This window comes from Microchirus variegatus, assembly GCF_963457635.1.
Source record: "Microchirus variegatus genome assembly, chromosome: 15".
NCBI lineage: Eukaryota > Metazoa > Chordata > Actinopteri > Pleuronectiformes > Soleidae > Microchirus > Microchirus variegatus.
Genome location: NC_139816.1, coordinates 10,006,410 through 10,020,746, shown reverse-complemented (window position 1 = coordinate 10,020,746; position 14,337 = coordinate 10,006,410). Strand labels below are relative to the sequence as shown.

Here is a 14,337-nt window from a genome sequence, read left to right as displayed (position 1 = left end):
TCCTGGACTCTGGTGAGTAGAGAAGCTGGTACAGAGAGAGATTATACTGCAACAAATACTCCAGCATGACAACCTGGAGCAGGGAAATGCAACATTTTTTAGAGCTGAAACGGACAATATCGGCTGGTACAGACTTGGGCTTTGCAATTTTTCAATATTGGAATGAGTTGCAAACAAATTTTCTTTAATATTAACACATATTGATATTGATATTGATATATGTTGGTATAATGTCTATGAACTGCACAAACACATGCGGAGACACAGCTACACGGCTGCAACTAATCATTATTTTCATCATCGATTAATCGAGTAATTGTTTTGGCCATAAAATGTCATAAATGTCATAAAATGTCAAAAAAATAATCCAAACCTTGGCAAATGTCTTGTTCGGTCCTCAAACCAATAATTATTCAGTTTTAAAGATTTCTGTCTTTGAAAAATAATCAATTATCAATAGTATTAATGAGTTTAGTAATCAATTTTTAATTTGTGGTTGAAAAATATTGTGATTTTTAATGATTTCTTTGACAAATGGAGCAAAGAAACCAGGAAGTATTCCCATTTAAGAAGCCGAAAAATCAGAAAGCTTGGTTTAATTATTTAAAAAACTCTTCGAAAACTGAATAATCGATTAAAATAGTTGATGATTAATTTAGTGACTGATTAATAATTGATTAATTGAATCATCCTTGCATCCCAAAAACAGTTTTTTTTTTCATTATTAAAACAAGATTTTTCATGAAAACTGAAAAGTTTTTGGTTCCTTGACAAAACAAGACATTTGAGAACATCAGAATTCCCAGGATTACTCAATTTATCGAGAAAATAAGCAGCAGATTAATAGATTATGAAAAGAATTGTTAGCTGTGTCTCAATGCGTGTTTTGCGCAGTTCATACACTTTATATTAAACCTTTGTTTTATTAATATGGAAGAAAATTAGATTGCAACACATTCCAATATTGAAAAAGTGTCTTCTTGGTAAGGTTTAGAGAGGTTTTTCTGTCCACTGTTCTCTGGTCTGCAGACTCTTTTGTGGAAAATAGGACAGAGCTGCTGCGTTTAGGGACCAGACTGCAGACTATTCTGAACAAGAGGAGCAGATGTTGCAGGCGCTGGAAGGTTCTGCGTTGTTTTTATGTTGTTGTTGTTCATTTCCGGTGCACGTTCAGCAGCTGAATTTGATGATTTTTGTGTCTCCGTGGACAGGTGGACACCATGAACTACGTGGGGCAGCTGGCCGGTCAGGTGCTGGTGACGGTGAAGGAGCTGTACAAGGGGATCAATCAGGCCACGCTGTCGGGCTGCATCGATGTGATCGTGGTGAGGCAGCCCGACGGCACGTTCCAGTGCTCGCCGTTCCACGTACGCTTTGGAAAGCTCGGCGTCCTGCGCTCCAAGGAGAAAGTGGTGAGTGCTACACAGTATTGTTGACACGCAAGGTATAGGACCACAATAAGACAGATTCTTATCAGTTGTTTCAGCTTCTGAAATGTGAATATTTTCTGGTTTATTTGCTCCATGCGACAAGGAACTCATTAAAAGTGAATAATTTTGGTTTGAGAACATCGTAATTTCCTGGTTTGACAAACCCTGGTCAACAATAAAACAATCATTAATCTAAAAGTATAGTTTGACACACATTTGGCTTAAATAAATATTGTGCCGTGATGCCCAAGAGGGCACCCTCTCAAATTTGGAAAAAAAAAAATCATCACTGTGACCTCAAAAAAGGTGATCGTTGAGGAAAATCCTCTCAGATTTCACACAAACACTGACTTGGACTCAACAAATCTAGTGGTCAAAGGTCAAGGTTGCTGTGACTTCACAGACTTTTGTTTTTGTCCTGTTAAGCCATAATCTTCAGAACTTAAAGACAATCATCCAATCACCTGTGTAGCTTCGGGTCGTCAAAGGTCAAGGTCACATTGATCATGTTTTTTTAGCCGTTGACGACTGAAACTGCTGACCTGTGTTTCAGTAAACTACTTTCACCCATGCAGCTCATTTCAGAGTTCTGCTAAAAACCCAGATTGTGTCTAATACTGTGCTCAAAAGAACAAGTTGTTCACTGTTTTTTTTCTCTCCTGTGGCTTAGCTCTAATTCTTCAGGTAAATCTGTGGCACAGTTTATGTTTTTAATCCTCTCAGCGTATTGCAGACATGCATATGCTGATTTTTTTTTCTCCGCTTGTTGTTAATTCAGAAAGAACAGAAAAGAACACTTTGACCTGATGAGTTTGTATTGTCTGACTTTCTCTGCAGATCGACATAGAAATCAACGGCGAGCCCGTGGAGCTGCATATGAAGCTCGGAGACAACGGAGAAGCCTTTTTCGTTCAGGAGACCGAGCAGCACAATGTGAGTTTTTTTGTAATGTTCAATAATAATACAAAAAGAAGCTGCCCCTAGTGTTCAAAGTATGGTAAAGCATTTATTTACAGATGAATACAGATGACTCTGCAGCCATGGAAGGAGATTTTTGTCTTTTGTTGGATTTTTCCCACCTGATTTTATTGAAAATTAAGCTGGCAAAGACATAATAATAAAGTCTCACACATTTATTTACCTTGTATTAACAAATTATTTGTAGTTTATTTGTTAAATGTATTAAACTGTATAAATAAGATTATATCTAACAGTATAATTACACAGTTTGACATTCAATAATTAAACCGAGTGAAATATTGTCTTAATTAGGGCTGAAACAATTATTCCATTACTAAACGCTTTCTAAATTAATAGTCAACTATTTTTTAATAATGGATAAATCGGTTTTTTTTTTTCATTATTCAAACAAGTTTCATGATTTTTTCAGCTTCTTAAATATGAACATCATCTGGTGTCTTTGCTTCATATACATTTTTTTAATAATGTTTGGATTCTGGACAAAGGTCAACATTTGACATTTGATGGACCAAAGAAATACTTACTATTAATTGAGTGAACAATCGACAGATTAATCGATCATGAATACTATTGTTAGTTTTAGCCCAAAAGTTCATGTTGATGCTAACTTCCTGTTAAACAAAGTGCATAAGTCTGTCCAAAATTAGCAAAAGGTAAATTTTTTTGTAATGTGCATGAGAAAAATTTCAACAACAGCTTACAAATGAATACACTACTAGTCGATTTGCATGTAGATGCAGAGGTATTTTGTAGGTCATATCGATGTGTTTTTCCCCCGATACAGGAGGTCGTCCCTGCCCATCTGGTGACCTCACCTCTCCCCACACAAGAGGCTTTGTTCAGGAGCAGAGAGTCCAGATGTGGGGGATCTGCAGCAGAGACCAGTCTGCCACTGGGTCCAGACGACCTGGTCTCCGCTAACACTGCGCAGCCGTGCACCAGCTCGGCCAGCAAGAAGAAGAAGAGGCGCAGGAAGAAGCACAAAGCTGAGCCACGCAGGGAGGAGCAAACCAGCTCCCCTGCAGGTGTGGAGCTGGAGCTGTGCGATCTCAGTTCAGATGACGAGCACAATTCACACAGTGGATGGTGAGTTTGTTTTAAAATGTTTCCTTAAAGGTATTATTTTGTGATTTCTGTATTTGAAATCCTTTTATATCCATTTATATTGAATTGAGTAACACAAACTTAAATGAGGCAGTAGTAGACCAGCTCCTGTATCCATTAGCTAACAACGGTTATTTTCTCAATGGAGTCTGGTGCAGGATTGTGAATTGATTACAAACGGACACACACTTTATTTTCCTGTGGCAAAAGGCTCCATAACAACAAAGTAAAGGAGAATGTGTGTTCCAGAAAACCGAAACCAAACACCCCCCTAATGTCACTGTTTCCTCTCTACAGTGCGTCTTCGATCTCCATCATGACCAGCAGCATGGACAACAAACAACATTCCCCTCTCACTGCTCTCGAATGGGACAGCTACCCTTTCTCCGACTGCGACTATTCCCCCTGCACAGGGTACGGAACCCCACTCTTGTCTTTTTATCTACTTTATCAAAACAGACAAATGAAACAGACTCAAACTTGACACTGAAAGTGTGGCGTTTGCTTACAGCAGGGAGACGTCCGAGCCCAAGAGTGACTCCGAGCTGGTTGTGAAGCCGGCGGGGAATCCATTCAGGTCCGAGTCCCACATGCAGTGGACGTGGGGGGAGTTTCCAGAATCCACCAGGGTACGGCTCAATATATATCCAAGTTTTTGGAAAAGAATGTTTGTACATTTAAACTGTATATCTTTGTTGTGTTGTCTTGTATTTAGGTCAACAAAAAGGACAAAACGGAGCCAAAGTTGTTGACCATCACCCCGTCAGAGAACACACATTTTAGAGTCATCTTGAGCTCGGAAGCAATGGAGGAAGAGTTCAGGGAAGTAGAGCGGAGCACAGATCTGATATGCAGCGTTGTCAAACCGGAGCCTCGAACCTACAAACTCAATCAGTGCAGCTGCAAACCACTGGCCACCGAAGCCTCGTCGCATGATGCAAACATTAGTCAGGACAAACCGGACCTTTCTCTTTCACATTCAGTGTGCCATGAATGTTCATCAGAGCCATTTTCCAATAACGCGAAAACTGTGCGTAAAACCAGGTGGACGTCTTCTCCACCCAACCGCAGAGACGGCGGCGACACAGCAGGAGACGCCACAACAGGAGCCTCCTCCAAACCCACAGACTCCCCCTTCAAGAGGAGAGGTAACACCCCTTAAACCTCTAAAGGTGCTTAAACACCACATGGGAAGTTTTTAATTATTGCGTGTGAATAAAGTTGAGCAGGTCTAGGTGCCCGTACCATCACTCTGGTATCCCAAGGAGAAGGGGACCGGAAAATGGAATGTTTGGGGCCGTTCATTTTGGTACTTTTCCTGATGGAAATGCCAAACTGTTCCACTCGGCTCATCCACTGCAGCGGCACTGCTAACAGTGAGAGTTAGCAGCTAACATTCACAGGTTAAAAAAGCTACACACTTACGACAGGAACTTGTCAAGAACAAACACGATCTAAATGTGAAACTAAATCAGAAGATTGACTTGTATCTCTGAATCTTACAATGAAGTGAATTTCACACAGTTTTAAAACTTCAAATCAATAATTTGTGCTGTAAGAATAAGAATTCTATGTCTGAGGTTGTAAGTTCAAATCTCCTCTTTTTTAGATCAAGATTCAATGCAATTCAATGTAAGCTCAAATAAAACCAGAAGAACTGCAGGAACAGGTAGCTTAGTTGGTAACAACACTGATGTGAAGGTCCGATGTCATAGGTTGAATTCTTATAAAGAACAAAACAGTTTAAAGTTCAACATCTAAAGTGAAGATTGAAACAAAAAAAATTGTATATAACAAAAAAAACAAAAAAACAACAACATTTTCTGACCAAGATTGGAAACTTAGCATCCAATCCAAACAGAAACTAGCAGAGGTAAGTTAAAAAGACGACTTATATCCCAGAGGTTATAGGTTCAAATCTTACATTGAAGTGTCTTTTATATTTTAAGTGTCTTTTAAAAAGCAGTTTATATTTGGACCGTTTCTGTTGACGTATGAGGAAATTTTTGACATTTTCTAATAATACAGTTTTTGGAGACATACTATACTAGGACATTTTTGACACTATGAAGACGTTTTTTACGTCATAATATAGATTATATTATGATATAGCTTCAAATTTGATAGAATAATTAATCTAAATTTATATTGAAATCGCATTACAGCCTACTGAAATTTTCAATTGATATTTGTTAAAGCTAAAATGTGTCAAAATATAATTTTACATTCATTATTTTCATTACTTTTTTTGAAAACAGTTGCATTGACAACACACACTTACGCGGTTAGACGCCGATCGTGAGTTTACTATGGAGCAGTGACGTCACATTAGCAGCAGCAGGTGTAACCTGAACACCTGTGAGCGGATCGCTCAGGTCGGATGTTAGCAGCAGGTGTGAACGGAACGACAACAGAACATCTAAGACATGCGTGGATCATGTTAGGCAGGTAGTTACCGCATGTTTGTCCGCGCTGCTCCTCGTCCTCTTCCTGCTTCCGAAGAAGCTCCTACTGGTCAACACAGAGTGGAACAATCCAACTAAATCGACACAGAGGGGAGGAGTGGAATGAACCAAGTCATGTCATAGTCTTCAAATCTGTGTAGCTTTGCGCAGGAGCAGCTCCACCTCTAAATAATCAATGTTCATGAACAAATATTTTTTTTAAAATGGCGGCTGAAATTACAGTCACACAAACATTATATGCTAAAATAGCGGAAAAAACCCACCACTTTGGCAAATACTGCCCCCAGCTGGACATATTTTAAAAGCTGTTGAAAAGATCCAGTTTTCGCTCTTATCTTACTAGTATCAACATAGATAATTAAGTCAATTCCAATATAATATTTGACTTATCTTCAAAATACTTTACATCTTATTTTACTTTCTTAATAAACTGTTTTAAGTCACTTACAGTGGTGGGTACAGTGTACTTTTTCATAATAATATCATTAAAGCTAAAAATCTGCAATATTCTGATGGTTGCCGTGGCAACGCCATTTTAAATCCACGCAAGAAAAAAACAAATCTTGTTAGTGAACTTTTAATTTGTAGGGACAGAAAAAAAAGGTTCCTACATTTCCTGCAGGAAAAAAAAACTAAGCAAGAAAACTTGCAAAAATGCACCTAATTAACAATGCATACAATTGTAGCATCTACTACAGTACAGTTTCTTTCGTATGGAGGTTGTCGACAGTGAGTTACCGTGAGAGAATGTGAAGAGGAAGGATGTGGTTTTTGGGGCCTGAGTTCATATTTGATGTTTGGGTTCTTACATTTCATGTAAAAAAGGAAGTGAACGATAACACACTGAGAAAACGCTCACTGTCTTTGTTTCATTCAGATGTGAGGAAGAGGAGCCAGCATCTGGGACCTGAAGACATTTACCTGGACGACCTGAAAGCCCTCGACCCTGATGTCGCCGCTCTGTACTTCCCAAAAAGGTACAAAGCCCTGAAGTAAAAAAAAACAACAACCCACTAATGAGTTGAGTTACATACTTCACTTTATACATCTCCAATTGTCCAGTTGCCACAAAGGTTAAATATCATGGTCCTGGTATGTTTTTCTAGAGTCTGTAGGGGCCCTAAGCAAAAATTCCCAGGGGGCCCTTCAGACCAGTTCAAAATAAAAAAAAATAAAAATGAATGAAATAACACGGAGAAACCTTGTAATTAAAAAGTATGTGAAAATATAAATATAAATAATAAAATACTGTAAATAGCTTTTAAAAAACTATATGAACTTAGTAAAAGGGCCCCCTATCGGCTCGGGGCCCCAAGCAGTTGCCTGCCTTGCCTGTTCACAAGCTGCGCCTCTGGTTCTGCTTCTTGGATTTGAGATTGCACGACCAGTGGCGGCTCCTGAAGCACTTTTTTCTGATAATGATTAAGGAGACACATTCAATAGGTGCATAAAGAAAGACGGTATCAATCTGTTGTTAGGTGATTAACAGTCCTTCTTGTGTCCACTAGATGGCAACTTCATAAACAAATATTATTTACATGAGTCTAATGTATTATGTAAAATAGCTAAACGGGACACAAGATGTGTCCAGCAACCACATAAAGACAGGGGCAGCATATCAAGTCAAGTATTTATTAAGTGAGCGAGAGGATCAAGAGCTTTCACAACCTTTACCATACATACAACAAACGTAACAGGATAATGCAGTCAAATTATTCATTAAGTGTAAAGGAAAGTGCATAATTGGATCTTTAGATGTGTTGCTAAACACATCTTACAATACTAAGCTTAAGCTATTATTATTAAGAACCAAAACTGGCGCGCTCACTCTCAGCCACAGAGACGCAATTAAAAAATAACCAAAAAAACGGATTCAAGCCACTTCACAAAAGGCTCACATCATAAACTATGACTTCTTTAACTTAACTTTAACTGGAAACTAAAGTGTGTAAGTTGCTCACTCTTCCACCAAAGTCCAGAGAGAAATTTAGTGTTTTAGCTCATAACTACTGCCTCGTCTGGTCAGTTTGTGTCAGGTAAATGCAAACACTGAAGCTGCAGTATCACACATCAGCAATGCAAACTTCACTTTCCATTTAGTGAAATTCTATCCAATTGCATGAAAAAAGCAGCAAACCCATTGCAGGTATAGATTTAATTGGCTAAATTCAGTTTTACGCTGGCGAACACACAGCCTCATACAGACAGAACCTGAACTAAAACTGGACTGTGTGTGTGTTCAGTGAGTCTGAGCAGGGTCCCAAACACTGGCTGGTGAAGTCAGGACAGTGCTCTGGATCCCAGTCGCCTCAGTCGGTGAGCAGCGGCGCTGCAGACAGCGGCACAGAGTGTCTGTCCGACTCTGCCGGTGACCTCCCCGACGTCACACTGTCGCTGTGCGGAGGCGTCGGGGAGAACTCCGAGATCCCCAAAGGTAATCCATCGCTCTGTCTTTTTTGTCACCTATTTATAAAATGAAAAGTCTTGTGTAAGATGCTCAGATTTGATGTTTCCACTTGTTGCAGAAAAATTCATGGAGCACATCGTCAACTACAACGACTTTGCAGACAACCCCGCGATTATCGACAACCCCAACCTCGTGGTCAGGATTGCAAACAGGTGACTCATCCTCCTCCAATAATGACAATATTATTCATCCAATATTCATTTTCATTACATTACTGCTCAAAAACAACATTTCCCCTCTCAGGTATTACAACTGGACACTTGCTGCACCGTTGATACTCAGCATGCAGGCGTTTCAGAAGAACTTGCCGAAGGTATTTTCTGGTTTTGCTGTGAGTTTTATTTATTTTATCATGCATCTATACAGTATATCTCCATGTTACGTTATATATGCTGCATCTGCAGGCTACAGAGGAGGCCTGGGTGAAGGAGAAAATGCCAAAGAGGTCCGGACGCTGGTGGTTCTGGAGGAAGAGCAGCGTGAAGCAGGTACATGACGACCAACCGACAACTTCCACAGCATTTAACAACTCCAGCCACCACAGCCAATCAGAGAGTAGGACCAGGTGACGGGGTGGAAACCTAAAAAGAGAAATATAGTACAAAAGTGGTGCTGGATGCCTCTGATTTGAAAGTATTTTCATGCAAATTATAAGCAGTCAATGTCCCAAAACGCAAATTGAATAAAAATAAACGGAAAGTGTGGAAATCCTTGTACCTCGAGTCGGTCGTTAGCGAGAATTTGCCTCGTAAATGAGACGCAAATATGGATTTACATCATGACATTAAACTCCTCTAATATTTCATCTTCTCCTCAGTCTTCAACAGAGTCCAAGTTAGAGCGACAGGAGTCCCAGAGCGAGGAGAGTCCTGTCCCCCACCACGCTCCAGAAACACAGTGAGTCAGCAACAAACCTCTGATTTACACACACTCACTTGTTATCTAACCACAAGCTCTAAACAGAACCAGTTCCTCAGTAATGAGGTTCTGTTCTCATTAGGACCAGGTTTTGCTCCCATTAGGACTCCCTGGAAATTAAAAAACAAATGTCGCTCTGCAATAGTTATAGAAGCAGCTCCTGGTGTAAACGGTGTGATAATGATCTTCAAGGAGGTCTTTAATAAAATACAGTTAAACTAAAACATGTTTCATTGTCTAAAAGTAGTAGAGCTGAGAAAGTCTGCTGCCCTCTGGTGGCTGTGAATAAATCTGCAGGGTTTTGGCTGACCATGAATCACATTCTTTGCATCGCGATATCGTTCATCTTCATCTTCTTTTCTCCCGCAGGCACAAAACATCAGAGTGGTCCAGCGACGACGAGACTAAAGAGTTCAAGGCCGTCACATCTGCTCTGAAGCCGACTGAGCGCGTGCAGACTGAAGCCCCAGCAGCAACAATAGCTCTCGGTCTCTCCTACAAGAAATCCCTGCGTCTGTCGTCCGAGCAGATCGTAAGAACAAATCATTAGAACCGGATGTTCTACCTTCTTTCTCGTATATATCAGAATCCCCGTGTCTCACAGGCCAGCCTGAAGCTGCGCGAGGGGCCCAACGACGTCACCTTCAGCATCACCACTCAATACCAGGGGACGTGTCGCTGCGTCGGCACCATCTACCTGTGGAACTGGGACGACCGAGTTATAATCTCGGACATCGACGGCACCATCACCAAGTAAGGGACAGTTAAAGGTGCATTATGTAATAAATCTATAGCAACTGGCCATAAAATCCTCCTAATATGTCACAGAGACTCAGGAATAATGTTCATATAACAAACTGAACTCACTAACAACAACAGTACAGCCAAAGTATTTGCACTAAAAAAAACATTTTGCAGACTGCAAATCATGTTTATGTTTTGACATCATGTGTTGGCATGTGGCGCCACCTACAGCAGTCTACCAATCATTGCAGTCAGTAGAGTCTCAGCTGCCGAGCAACCACGGGTTGCCAGTTACGTCAGAAAACGAAACCTAAAAGACCTCGGTATTTTGAATTTGAATGTAGTAACTGTTTTTGGCCACATTCTTACATATGGCACCTTTAACAATTTTAACTACACAATTGTTTTTGATGCATTAGCGGCATGACTTCAAACATTTGCATTTACACCCCTTAACCAGCTCATTAAGGTGACCTAAAATGTCAAACAAAACCCAGTTACAGCTCAGAAAACAGGCAAAAACTCACCATCTGCTTCTTCCGTGTTTAAAAACAAGCTTTATTCTGCACAAAGTCGTTTTTGGATCCTCAGTCCTTGTCCACTCTCAAACTGTTTGCTCTGCAGTGAATCTGTGAGTGTGTGAGTGCAGATCTCCCTCAGCTGGTGCACTCAGGCTGGATGTGGGTGTGGCCTACAGGTCACCTCAACAGTGTGAGGTCTAAACACGGTCGAATCGTCTTTGTGATTTCACTTAACTGCCATAAGGGGGAGCCAACGTCTGTCCAGTTATTGCTGATTAAAATAATATTGTTAGTTAGTTTTGAGTGTAAAACCATCCTGGATTTCTTGAATATTTTAACACCCAGATTTGTTTTTCTTCTGACAGATCAGATGTGTTTGGTCAGATTCTGCCTCAGCTTGGTAAAGACTGGACCCACCAAGGGATCGCTAAGCTTTACCACTCTGTGCACGAGTAAGACCAATAACTACCAACACTTCGTTACCCAAAAAAAACCCCACAACAACACCTTTTTTTAAAACTTTAACCTTTGCGTTTTTCAGGAACGGCTACAAGTTCCTGTACTGTTCGGCGCGGGCGATCGGCATGGCCGACATGACGCGAGGATACCTGCACTGGGTGAACGACAGAGGGACGCTCCTGCCTCAGGGACCTCTCATGTTGTCTCCGAGCAGCCTCTTCTCTGCCTTCCACAGGTGATGAAGCACCTTATTCTCATGCAACATCATCAGAATTCAGAATGAAACTAATCAACCGTCTATTTGTCTATTTAACCCAATTTAAGTCTTTTTTTTTCCCTTACAAATCGTCATAAAAGTTAGGCCAAACAAAGGTCAGAGGTCAAGTTTTTATTTGTTTTTAATTATTTGTCATTTCCTTGTTAGAGAGATCATAGAAAAGAAGCCTGAGAAGTTTAAGATCGAATGTCTCGCAGACATCAAGAACCTCTTCCTGCCAAACACGTGTCCCTTCTACGCAGCCTTTGGAAACAGAGAAAGTGTAAGTGCAACAATTATTTGTTGACCACATAATGTCATAAGATCATGAAATCATTTGAATTTTTTTTCTTCCTGTGTTCAAGGACGTCTTCGCCTACAAGCAAGTGGGCGTGTCCGAGTGCCGGATATTCACGGTGAACCCCAAAGGAGAGTTGATCCTCGAGAAAGCCAGAGGCAATAAAACATCGTAAGCTCCGAACCATCACTGTTTTTGTCATTAACTCACACAAAACACTTAATGTTCCCTCTACTGTTTTCTTTTCTTATTCTTGTTTTTTTTTAAAGTTACAGTCGGCTGAGTGAGCTGGTGGAGCACGTCTTCCCTTTGCGGAGCGCGCAGCACAGCGCCACCTTCAGCTGCCCGGAGTTCAGCTCCTTCTGTTTCTGGAGACAGCCCATCGCTGAGGTTTGCTTTGAGGAGCTGCTTTAACTTTAAGAGCGGTAATTTGTATGTAAACACACTGGCTCAATACTCCAATACTTCCTCTTATATACATTCTACAACTGCAGTATAAAACAGTTTACGAGTTTAGTGAACTTTTGGGATATAAATGTCTATTTCAGGGTTTATTCCCTGCTGGATTTTCTTTGTGCTTTGAACTGTGCCAGTAAATGTATAGTTCAGGTTTTTTAAAGTGTGTTTTATGAGGTCCTGAGCGTTCCCCCGCTGTCTTTCAACCGGCAAAGTCTCATCAAAAACACACACAAACAAGATGTTGAACCACTTTGCAAAAGGTAATTTAACCGAAGTCTAAACTGCCAAACTCTCCCAGCACCAAGGTCCATAGAGAAAATGGTCAATTTTACATCCAGACACACAGGAGGTGTTGATTAACAGCTACCTCGAATAATTACTACTTCAAATGTTGTTTTGTGACCTAAGGGTTAGAAATTCTTCATTCATGTTTACTTTAGTGACACAAACTTGCCAAATCACAGAAGTAGAGCAGCAGGTCCTGTTTCCATTCAAGCTAAAAATTCATGCTGATTTTCCTCATGGACTTTGGTGTGGGAGAATGCGGTTGACGTAAAGAAAATGGCTGTGAAGATGAATCAGAAACTCATAAACACACTTTAAGAGGACTTAAAAGTAGTACATAGGATATAAAGACTGGTGTTTCTTCAGTCTTTTACACACTCTTAGAAATAAGGGTTCCAAAAGGGTCCTTCTACAAGGGCTGAGGTTCTACCTGGAACCATTTCTGCAACCAAGAAAGGTTTTTCAAGGGTTCTTGGTGACACTAATGGTTCCAGTAAGAACCATTTTGATCCAGAGAATCCTTTAAAACCCCTTTCCTGAATAAAGGGTTTTAAAAAGTTTCTTGGCAGAACCCTCCAAAAGGGTTCCAGGTGGAACCTTTATGGAGACAAAAAGGGTTCTCCTATGAGGACAAGCCGAAGAACCTTATATGGTTCTACTGAGCTCTTTTATTTCTAAGAGTGTAGATGCCTAAGCTCTTATGTACTGTACTGCACTTAAACTGAGGATCGTACATGACGTTTTTGGACTTTTAAAGGCCTTATTTGCTCTGTGTATAACAGTCTTATTTAATGTAAAGGTAAACAAGTATCTTTGCTCCAAAGCTGAAGGATTTTGCACAGTGACGCGTTTGCTCAGAGCTCATAATTACATGTGTGCAATGTGGGGGGGGGGGACGAAAAGGCACGTTCTGAACTGCAGCCGACGCAGGACGACTTTTTTGGACATTCTCCCGTCAGATTTTCTTTCTATGAAAGTGACGAGAACACACAGTCATGAGTCATCGATCATTAGAGCGTTACAGCTGCTGCTATGAAGCGTTTTCTGCACGCTGTTGTCATTACCTCATGGTAATCCAGTTGACGTTATGATGTAAGAATGTAAGCACAAATAATCAGATTTTTGTTTGTTAGAGATGTTGCGTGAGAGCTCGGCTCTGTAAAGGACTTTTGTACGGGCATTTTAACCTTAATGTACATAAAGATATATACTGAATATGTACTGTAAACGGTAAAAGTGTTCAATCGAATGCTGGACGATGCGTTAATAAAACCGAAACGTGAAGAATCAAAGCTTGAATGAGAGTTTCATAGTGAAATGGTCATCTGTAGGGTGTGAAACAAGTGTGTTTCTGCACTCATCTGCGTGGAATTCAATAATAACGAGGCAGAAATTGAAATTTCGGCCTTATTATTTTTAAGCTAAATATATATTTTATAAAAATAAGTTGTAAACGAAACGTAAAAGCGAGCAGACACAATCACATAACAGTGTTGATATGCTGCATCCGAGAACCTGACCGAGGGAGCGTTTGTGTGTATACAGCAGCAGCGCAGGAGCGGGCGGAGTTAAGAAGCATTTATCCTGCTTTTAAACTGCTGAGTGACAAAGTTTTTTTTTGAGCAGTAGAAATAAACTTTCTTCACTTTTTTGCGTTCTCATCATCTCGCTGCGTCTATCCTGATGTAACACAAGTCACTTCCTGTGTGTCACCGGGCGACACCAGTGCTAATCCCTGTTATACTTCTACTATATCTGTAAGACATTACGCACGACAGCTTTAACAATAAAAATGTAACTGCAATATAATACACTCTATATATTAGCACTCATGATACACATACTCTTTTTTAGAGATTTTCCGTTCCTCCTCATTTCATAAAATATAACAAATACTAGTTTATCTGCAACAATGAGCACCACATGGTTAAGAGTCTGACAGTAGCAGGG

At 40.3% G+C, this 14,337-nt stretch overlaps 1 protein-coding gene across 1 annotated transcript; it reads left to right on the top strand.

The window, feature by feature from the left end:
* LOC310937741 (phosphatidate phosphatase LPIN2-like) lies at window positions 1-12,493 on the top strand. Its single transcript, XM_083902081.1, has 20 exons — window positions 1-12; window positions 1,212-1,412; window positions 2,268-2,363; window positions 3,196-3,497; window positions 3,813-3,929; window positions 4,027-4,144; window positions 4,231-4,663; window positions 6,858-6,957; window positions 8,224-8,414; window positions 8,506-8,599; window positions 8,691-8,760; window positions 8,852-8,935; window positions 9,265-9,344; window positions 9,735-9,897; window positions 9,970-10,118; window positions 10,996-11,082; window positions 11,172-11,324; window positions 11,514-11,628; window positions 11,711-11,814; window positions 11,913-12,493. The coding sequence occupies exons 2-20, from the start codon at window positions 1,221-1,223 to the stop codon at window positions 12,055-12,057; spliced, it is 2,793 nt and encodes a 930-aa protein (XP_083758207.1). The 5' UTR covers window positions 1-12; window positions 1,212-1,220; the 3' UTR covers window positions 12,058-12,493.
* The last annotated feature ends 1,844 nt before the right edge of the window (window positions 12,494-14,337 follow it).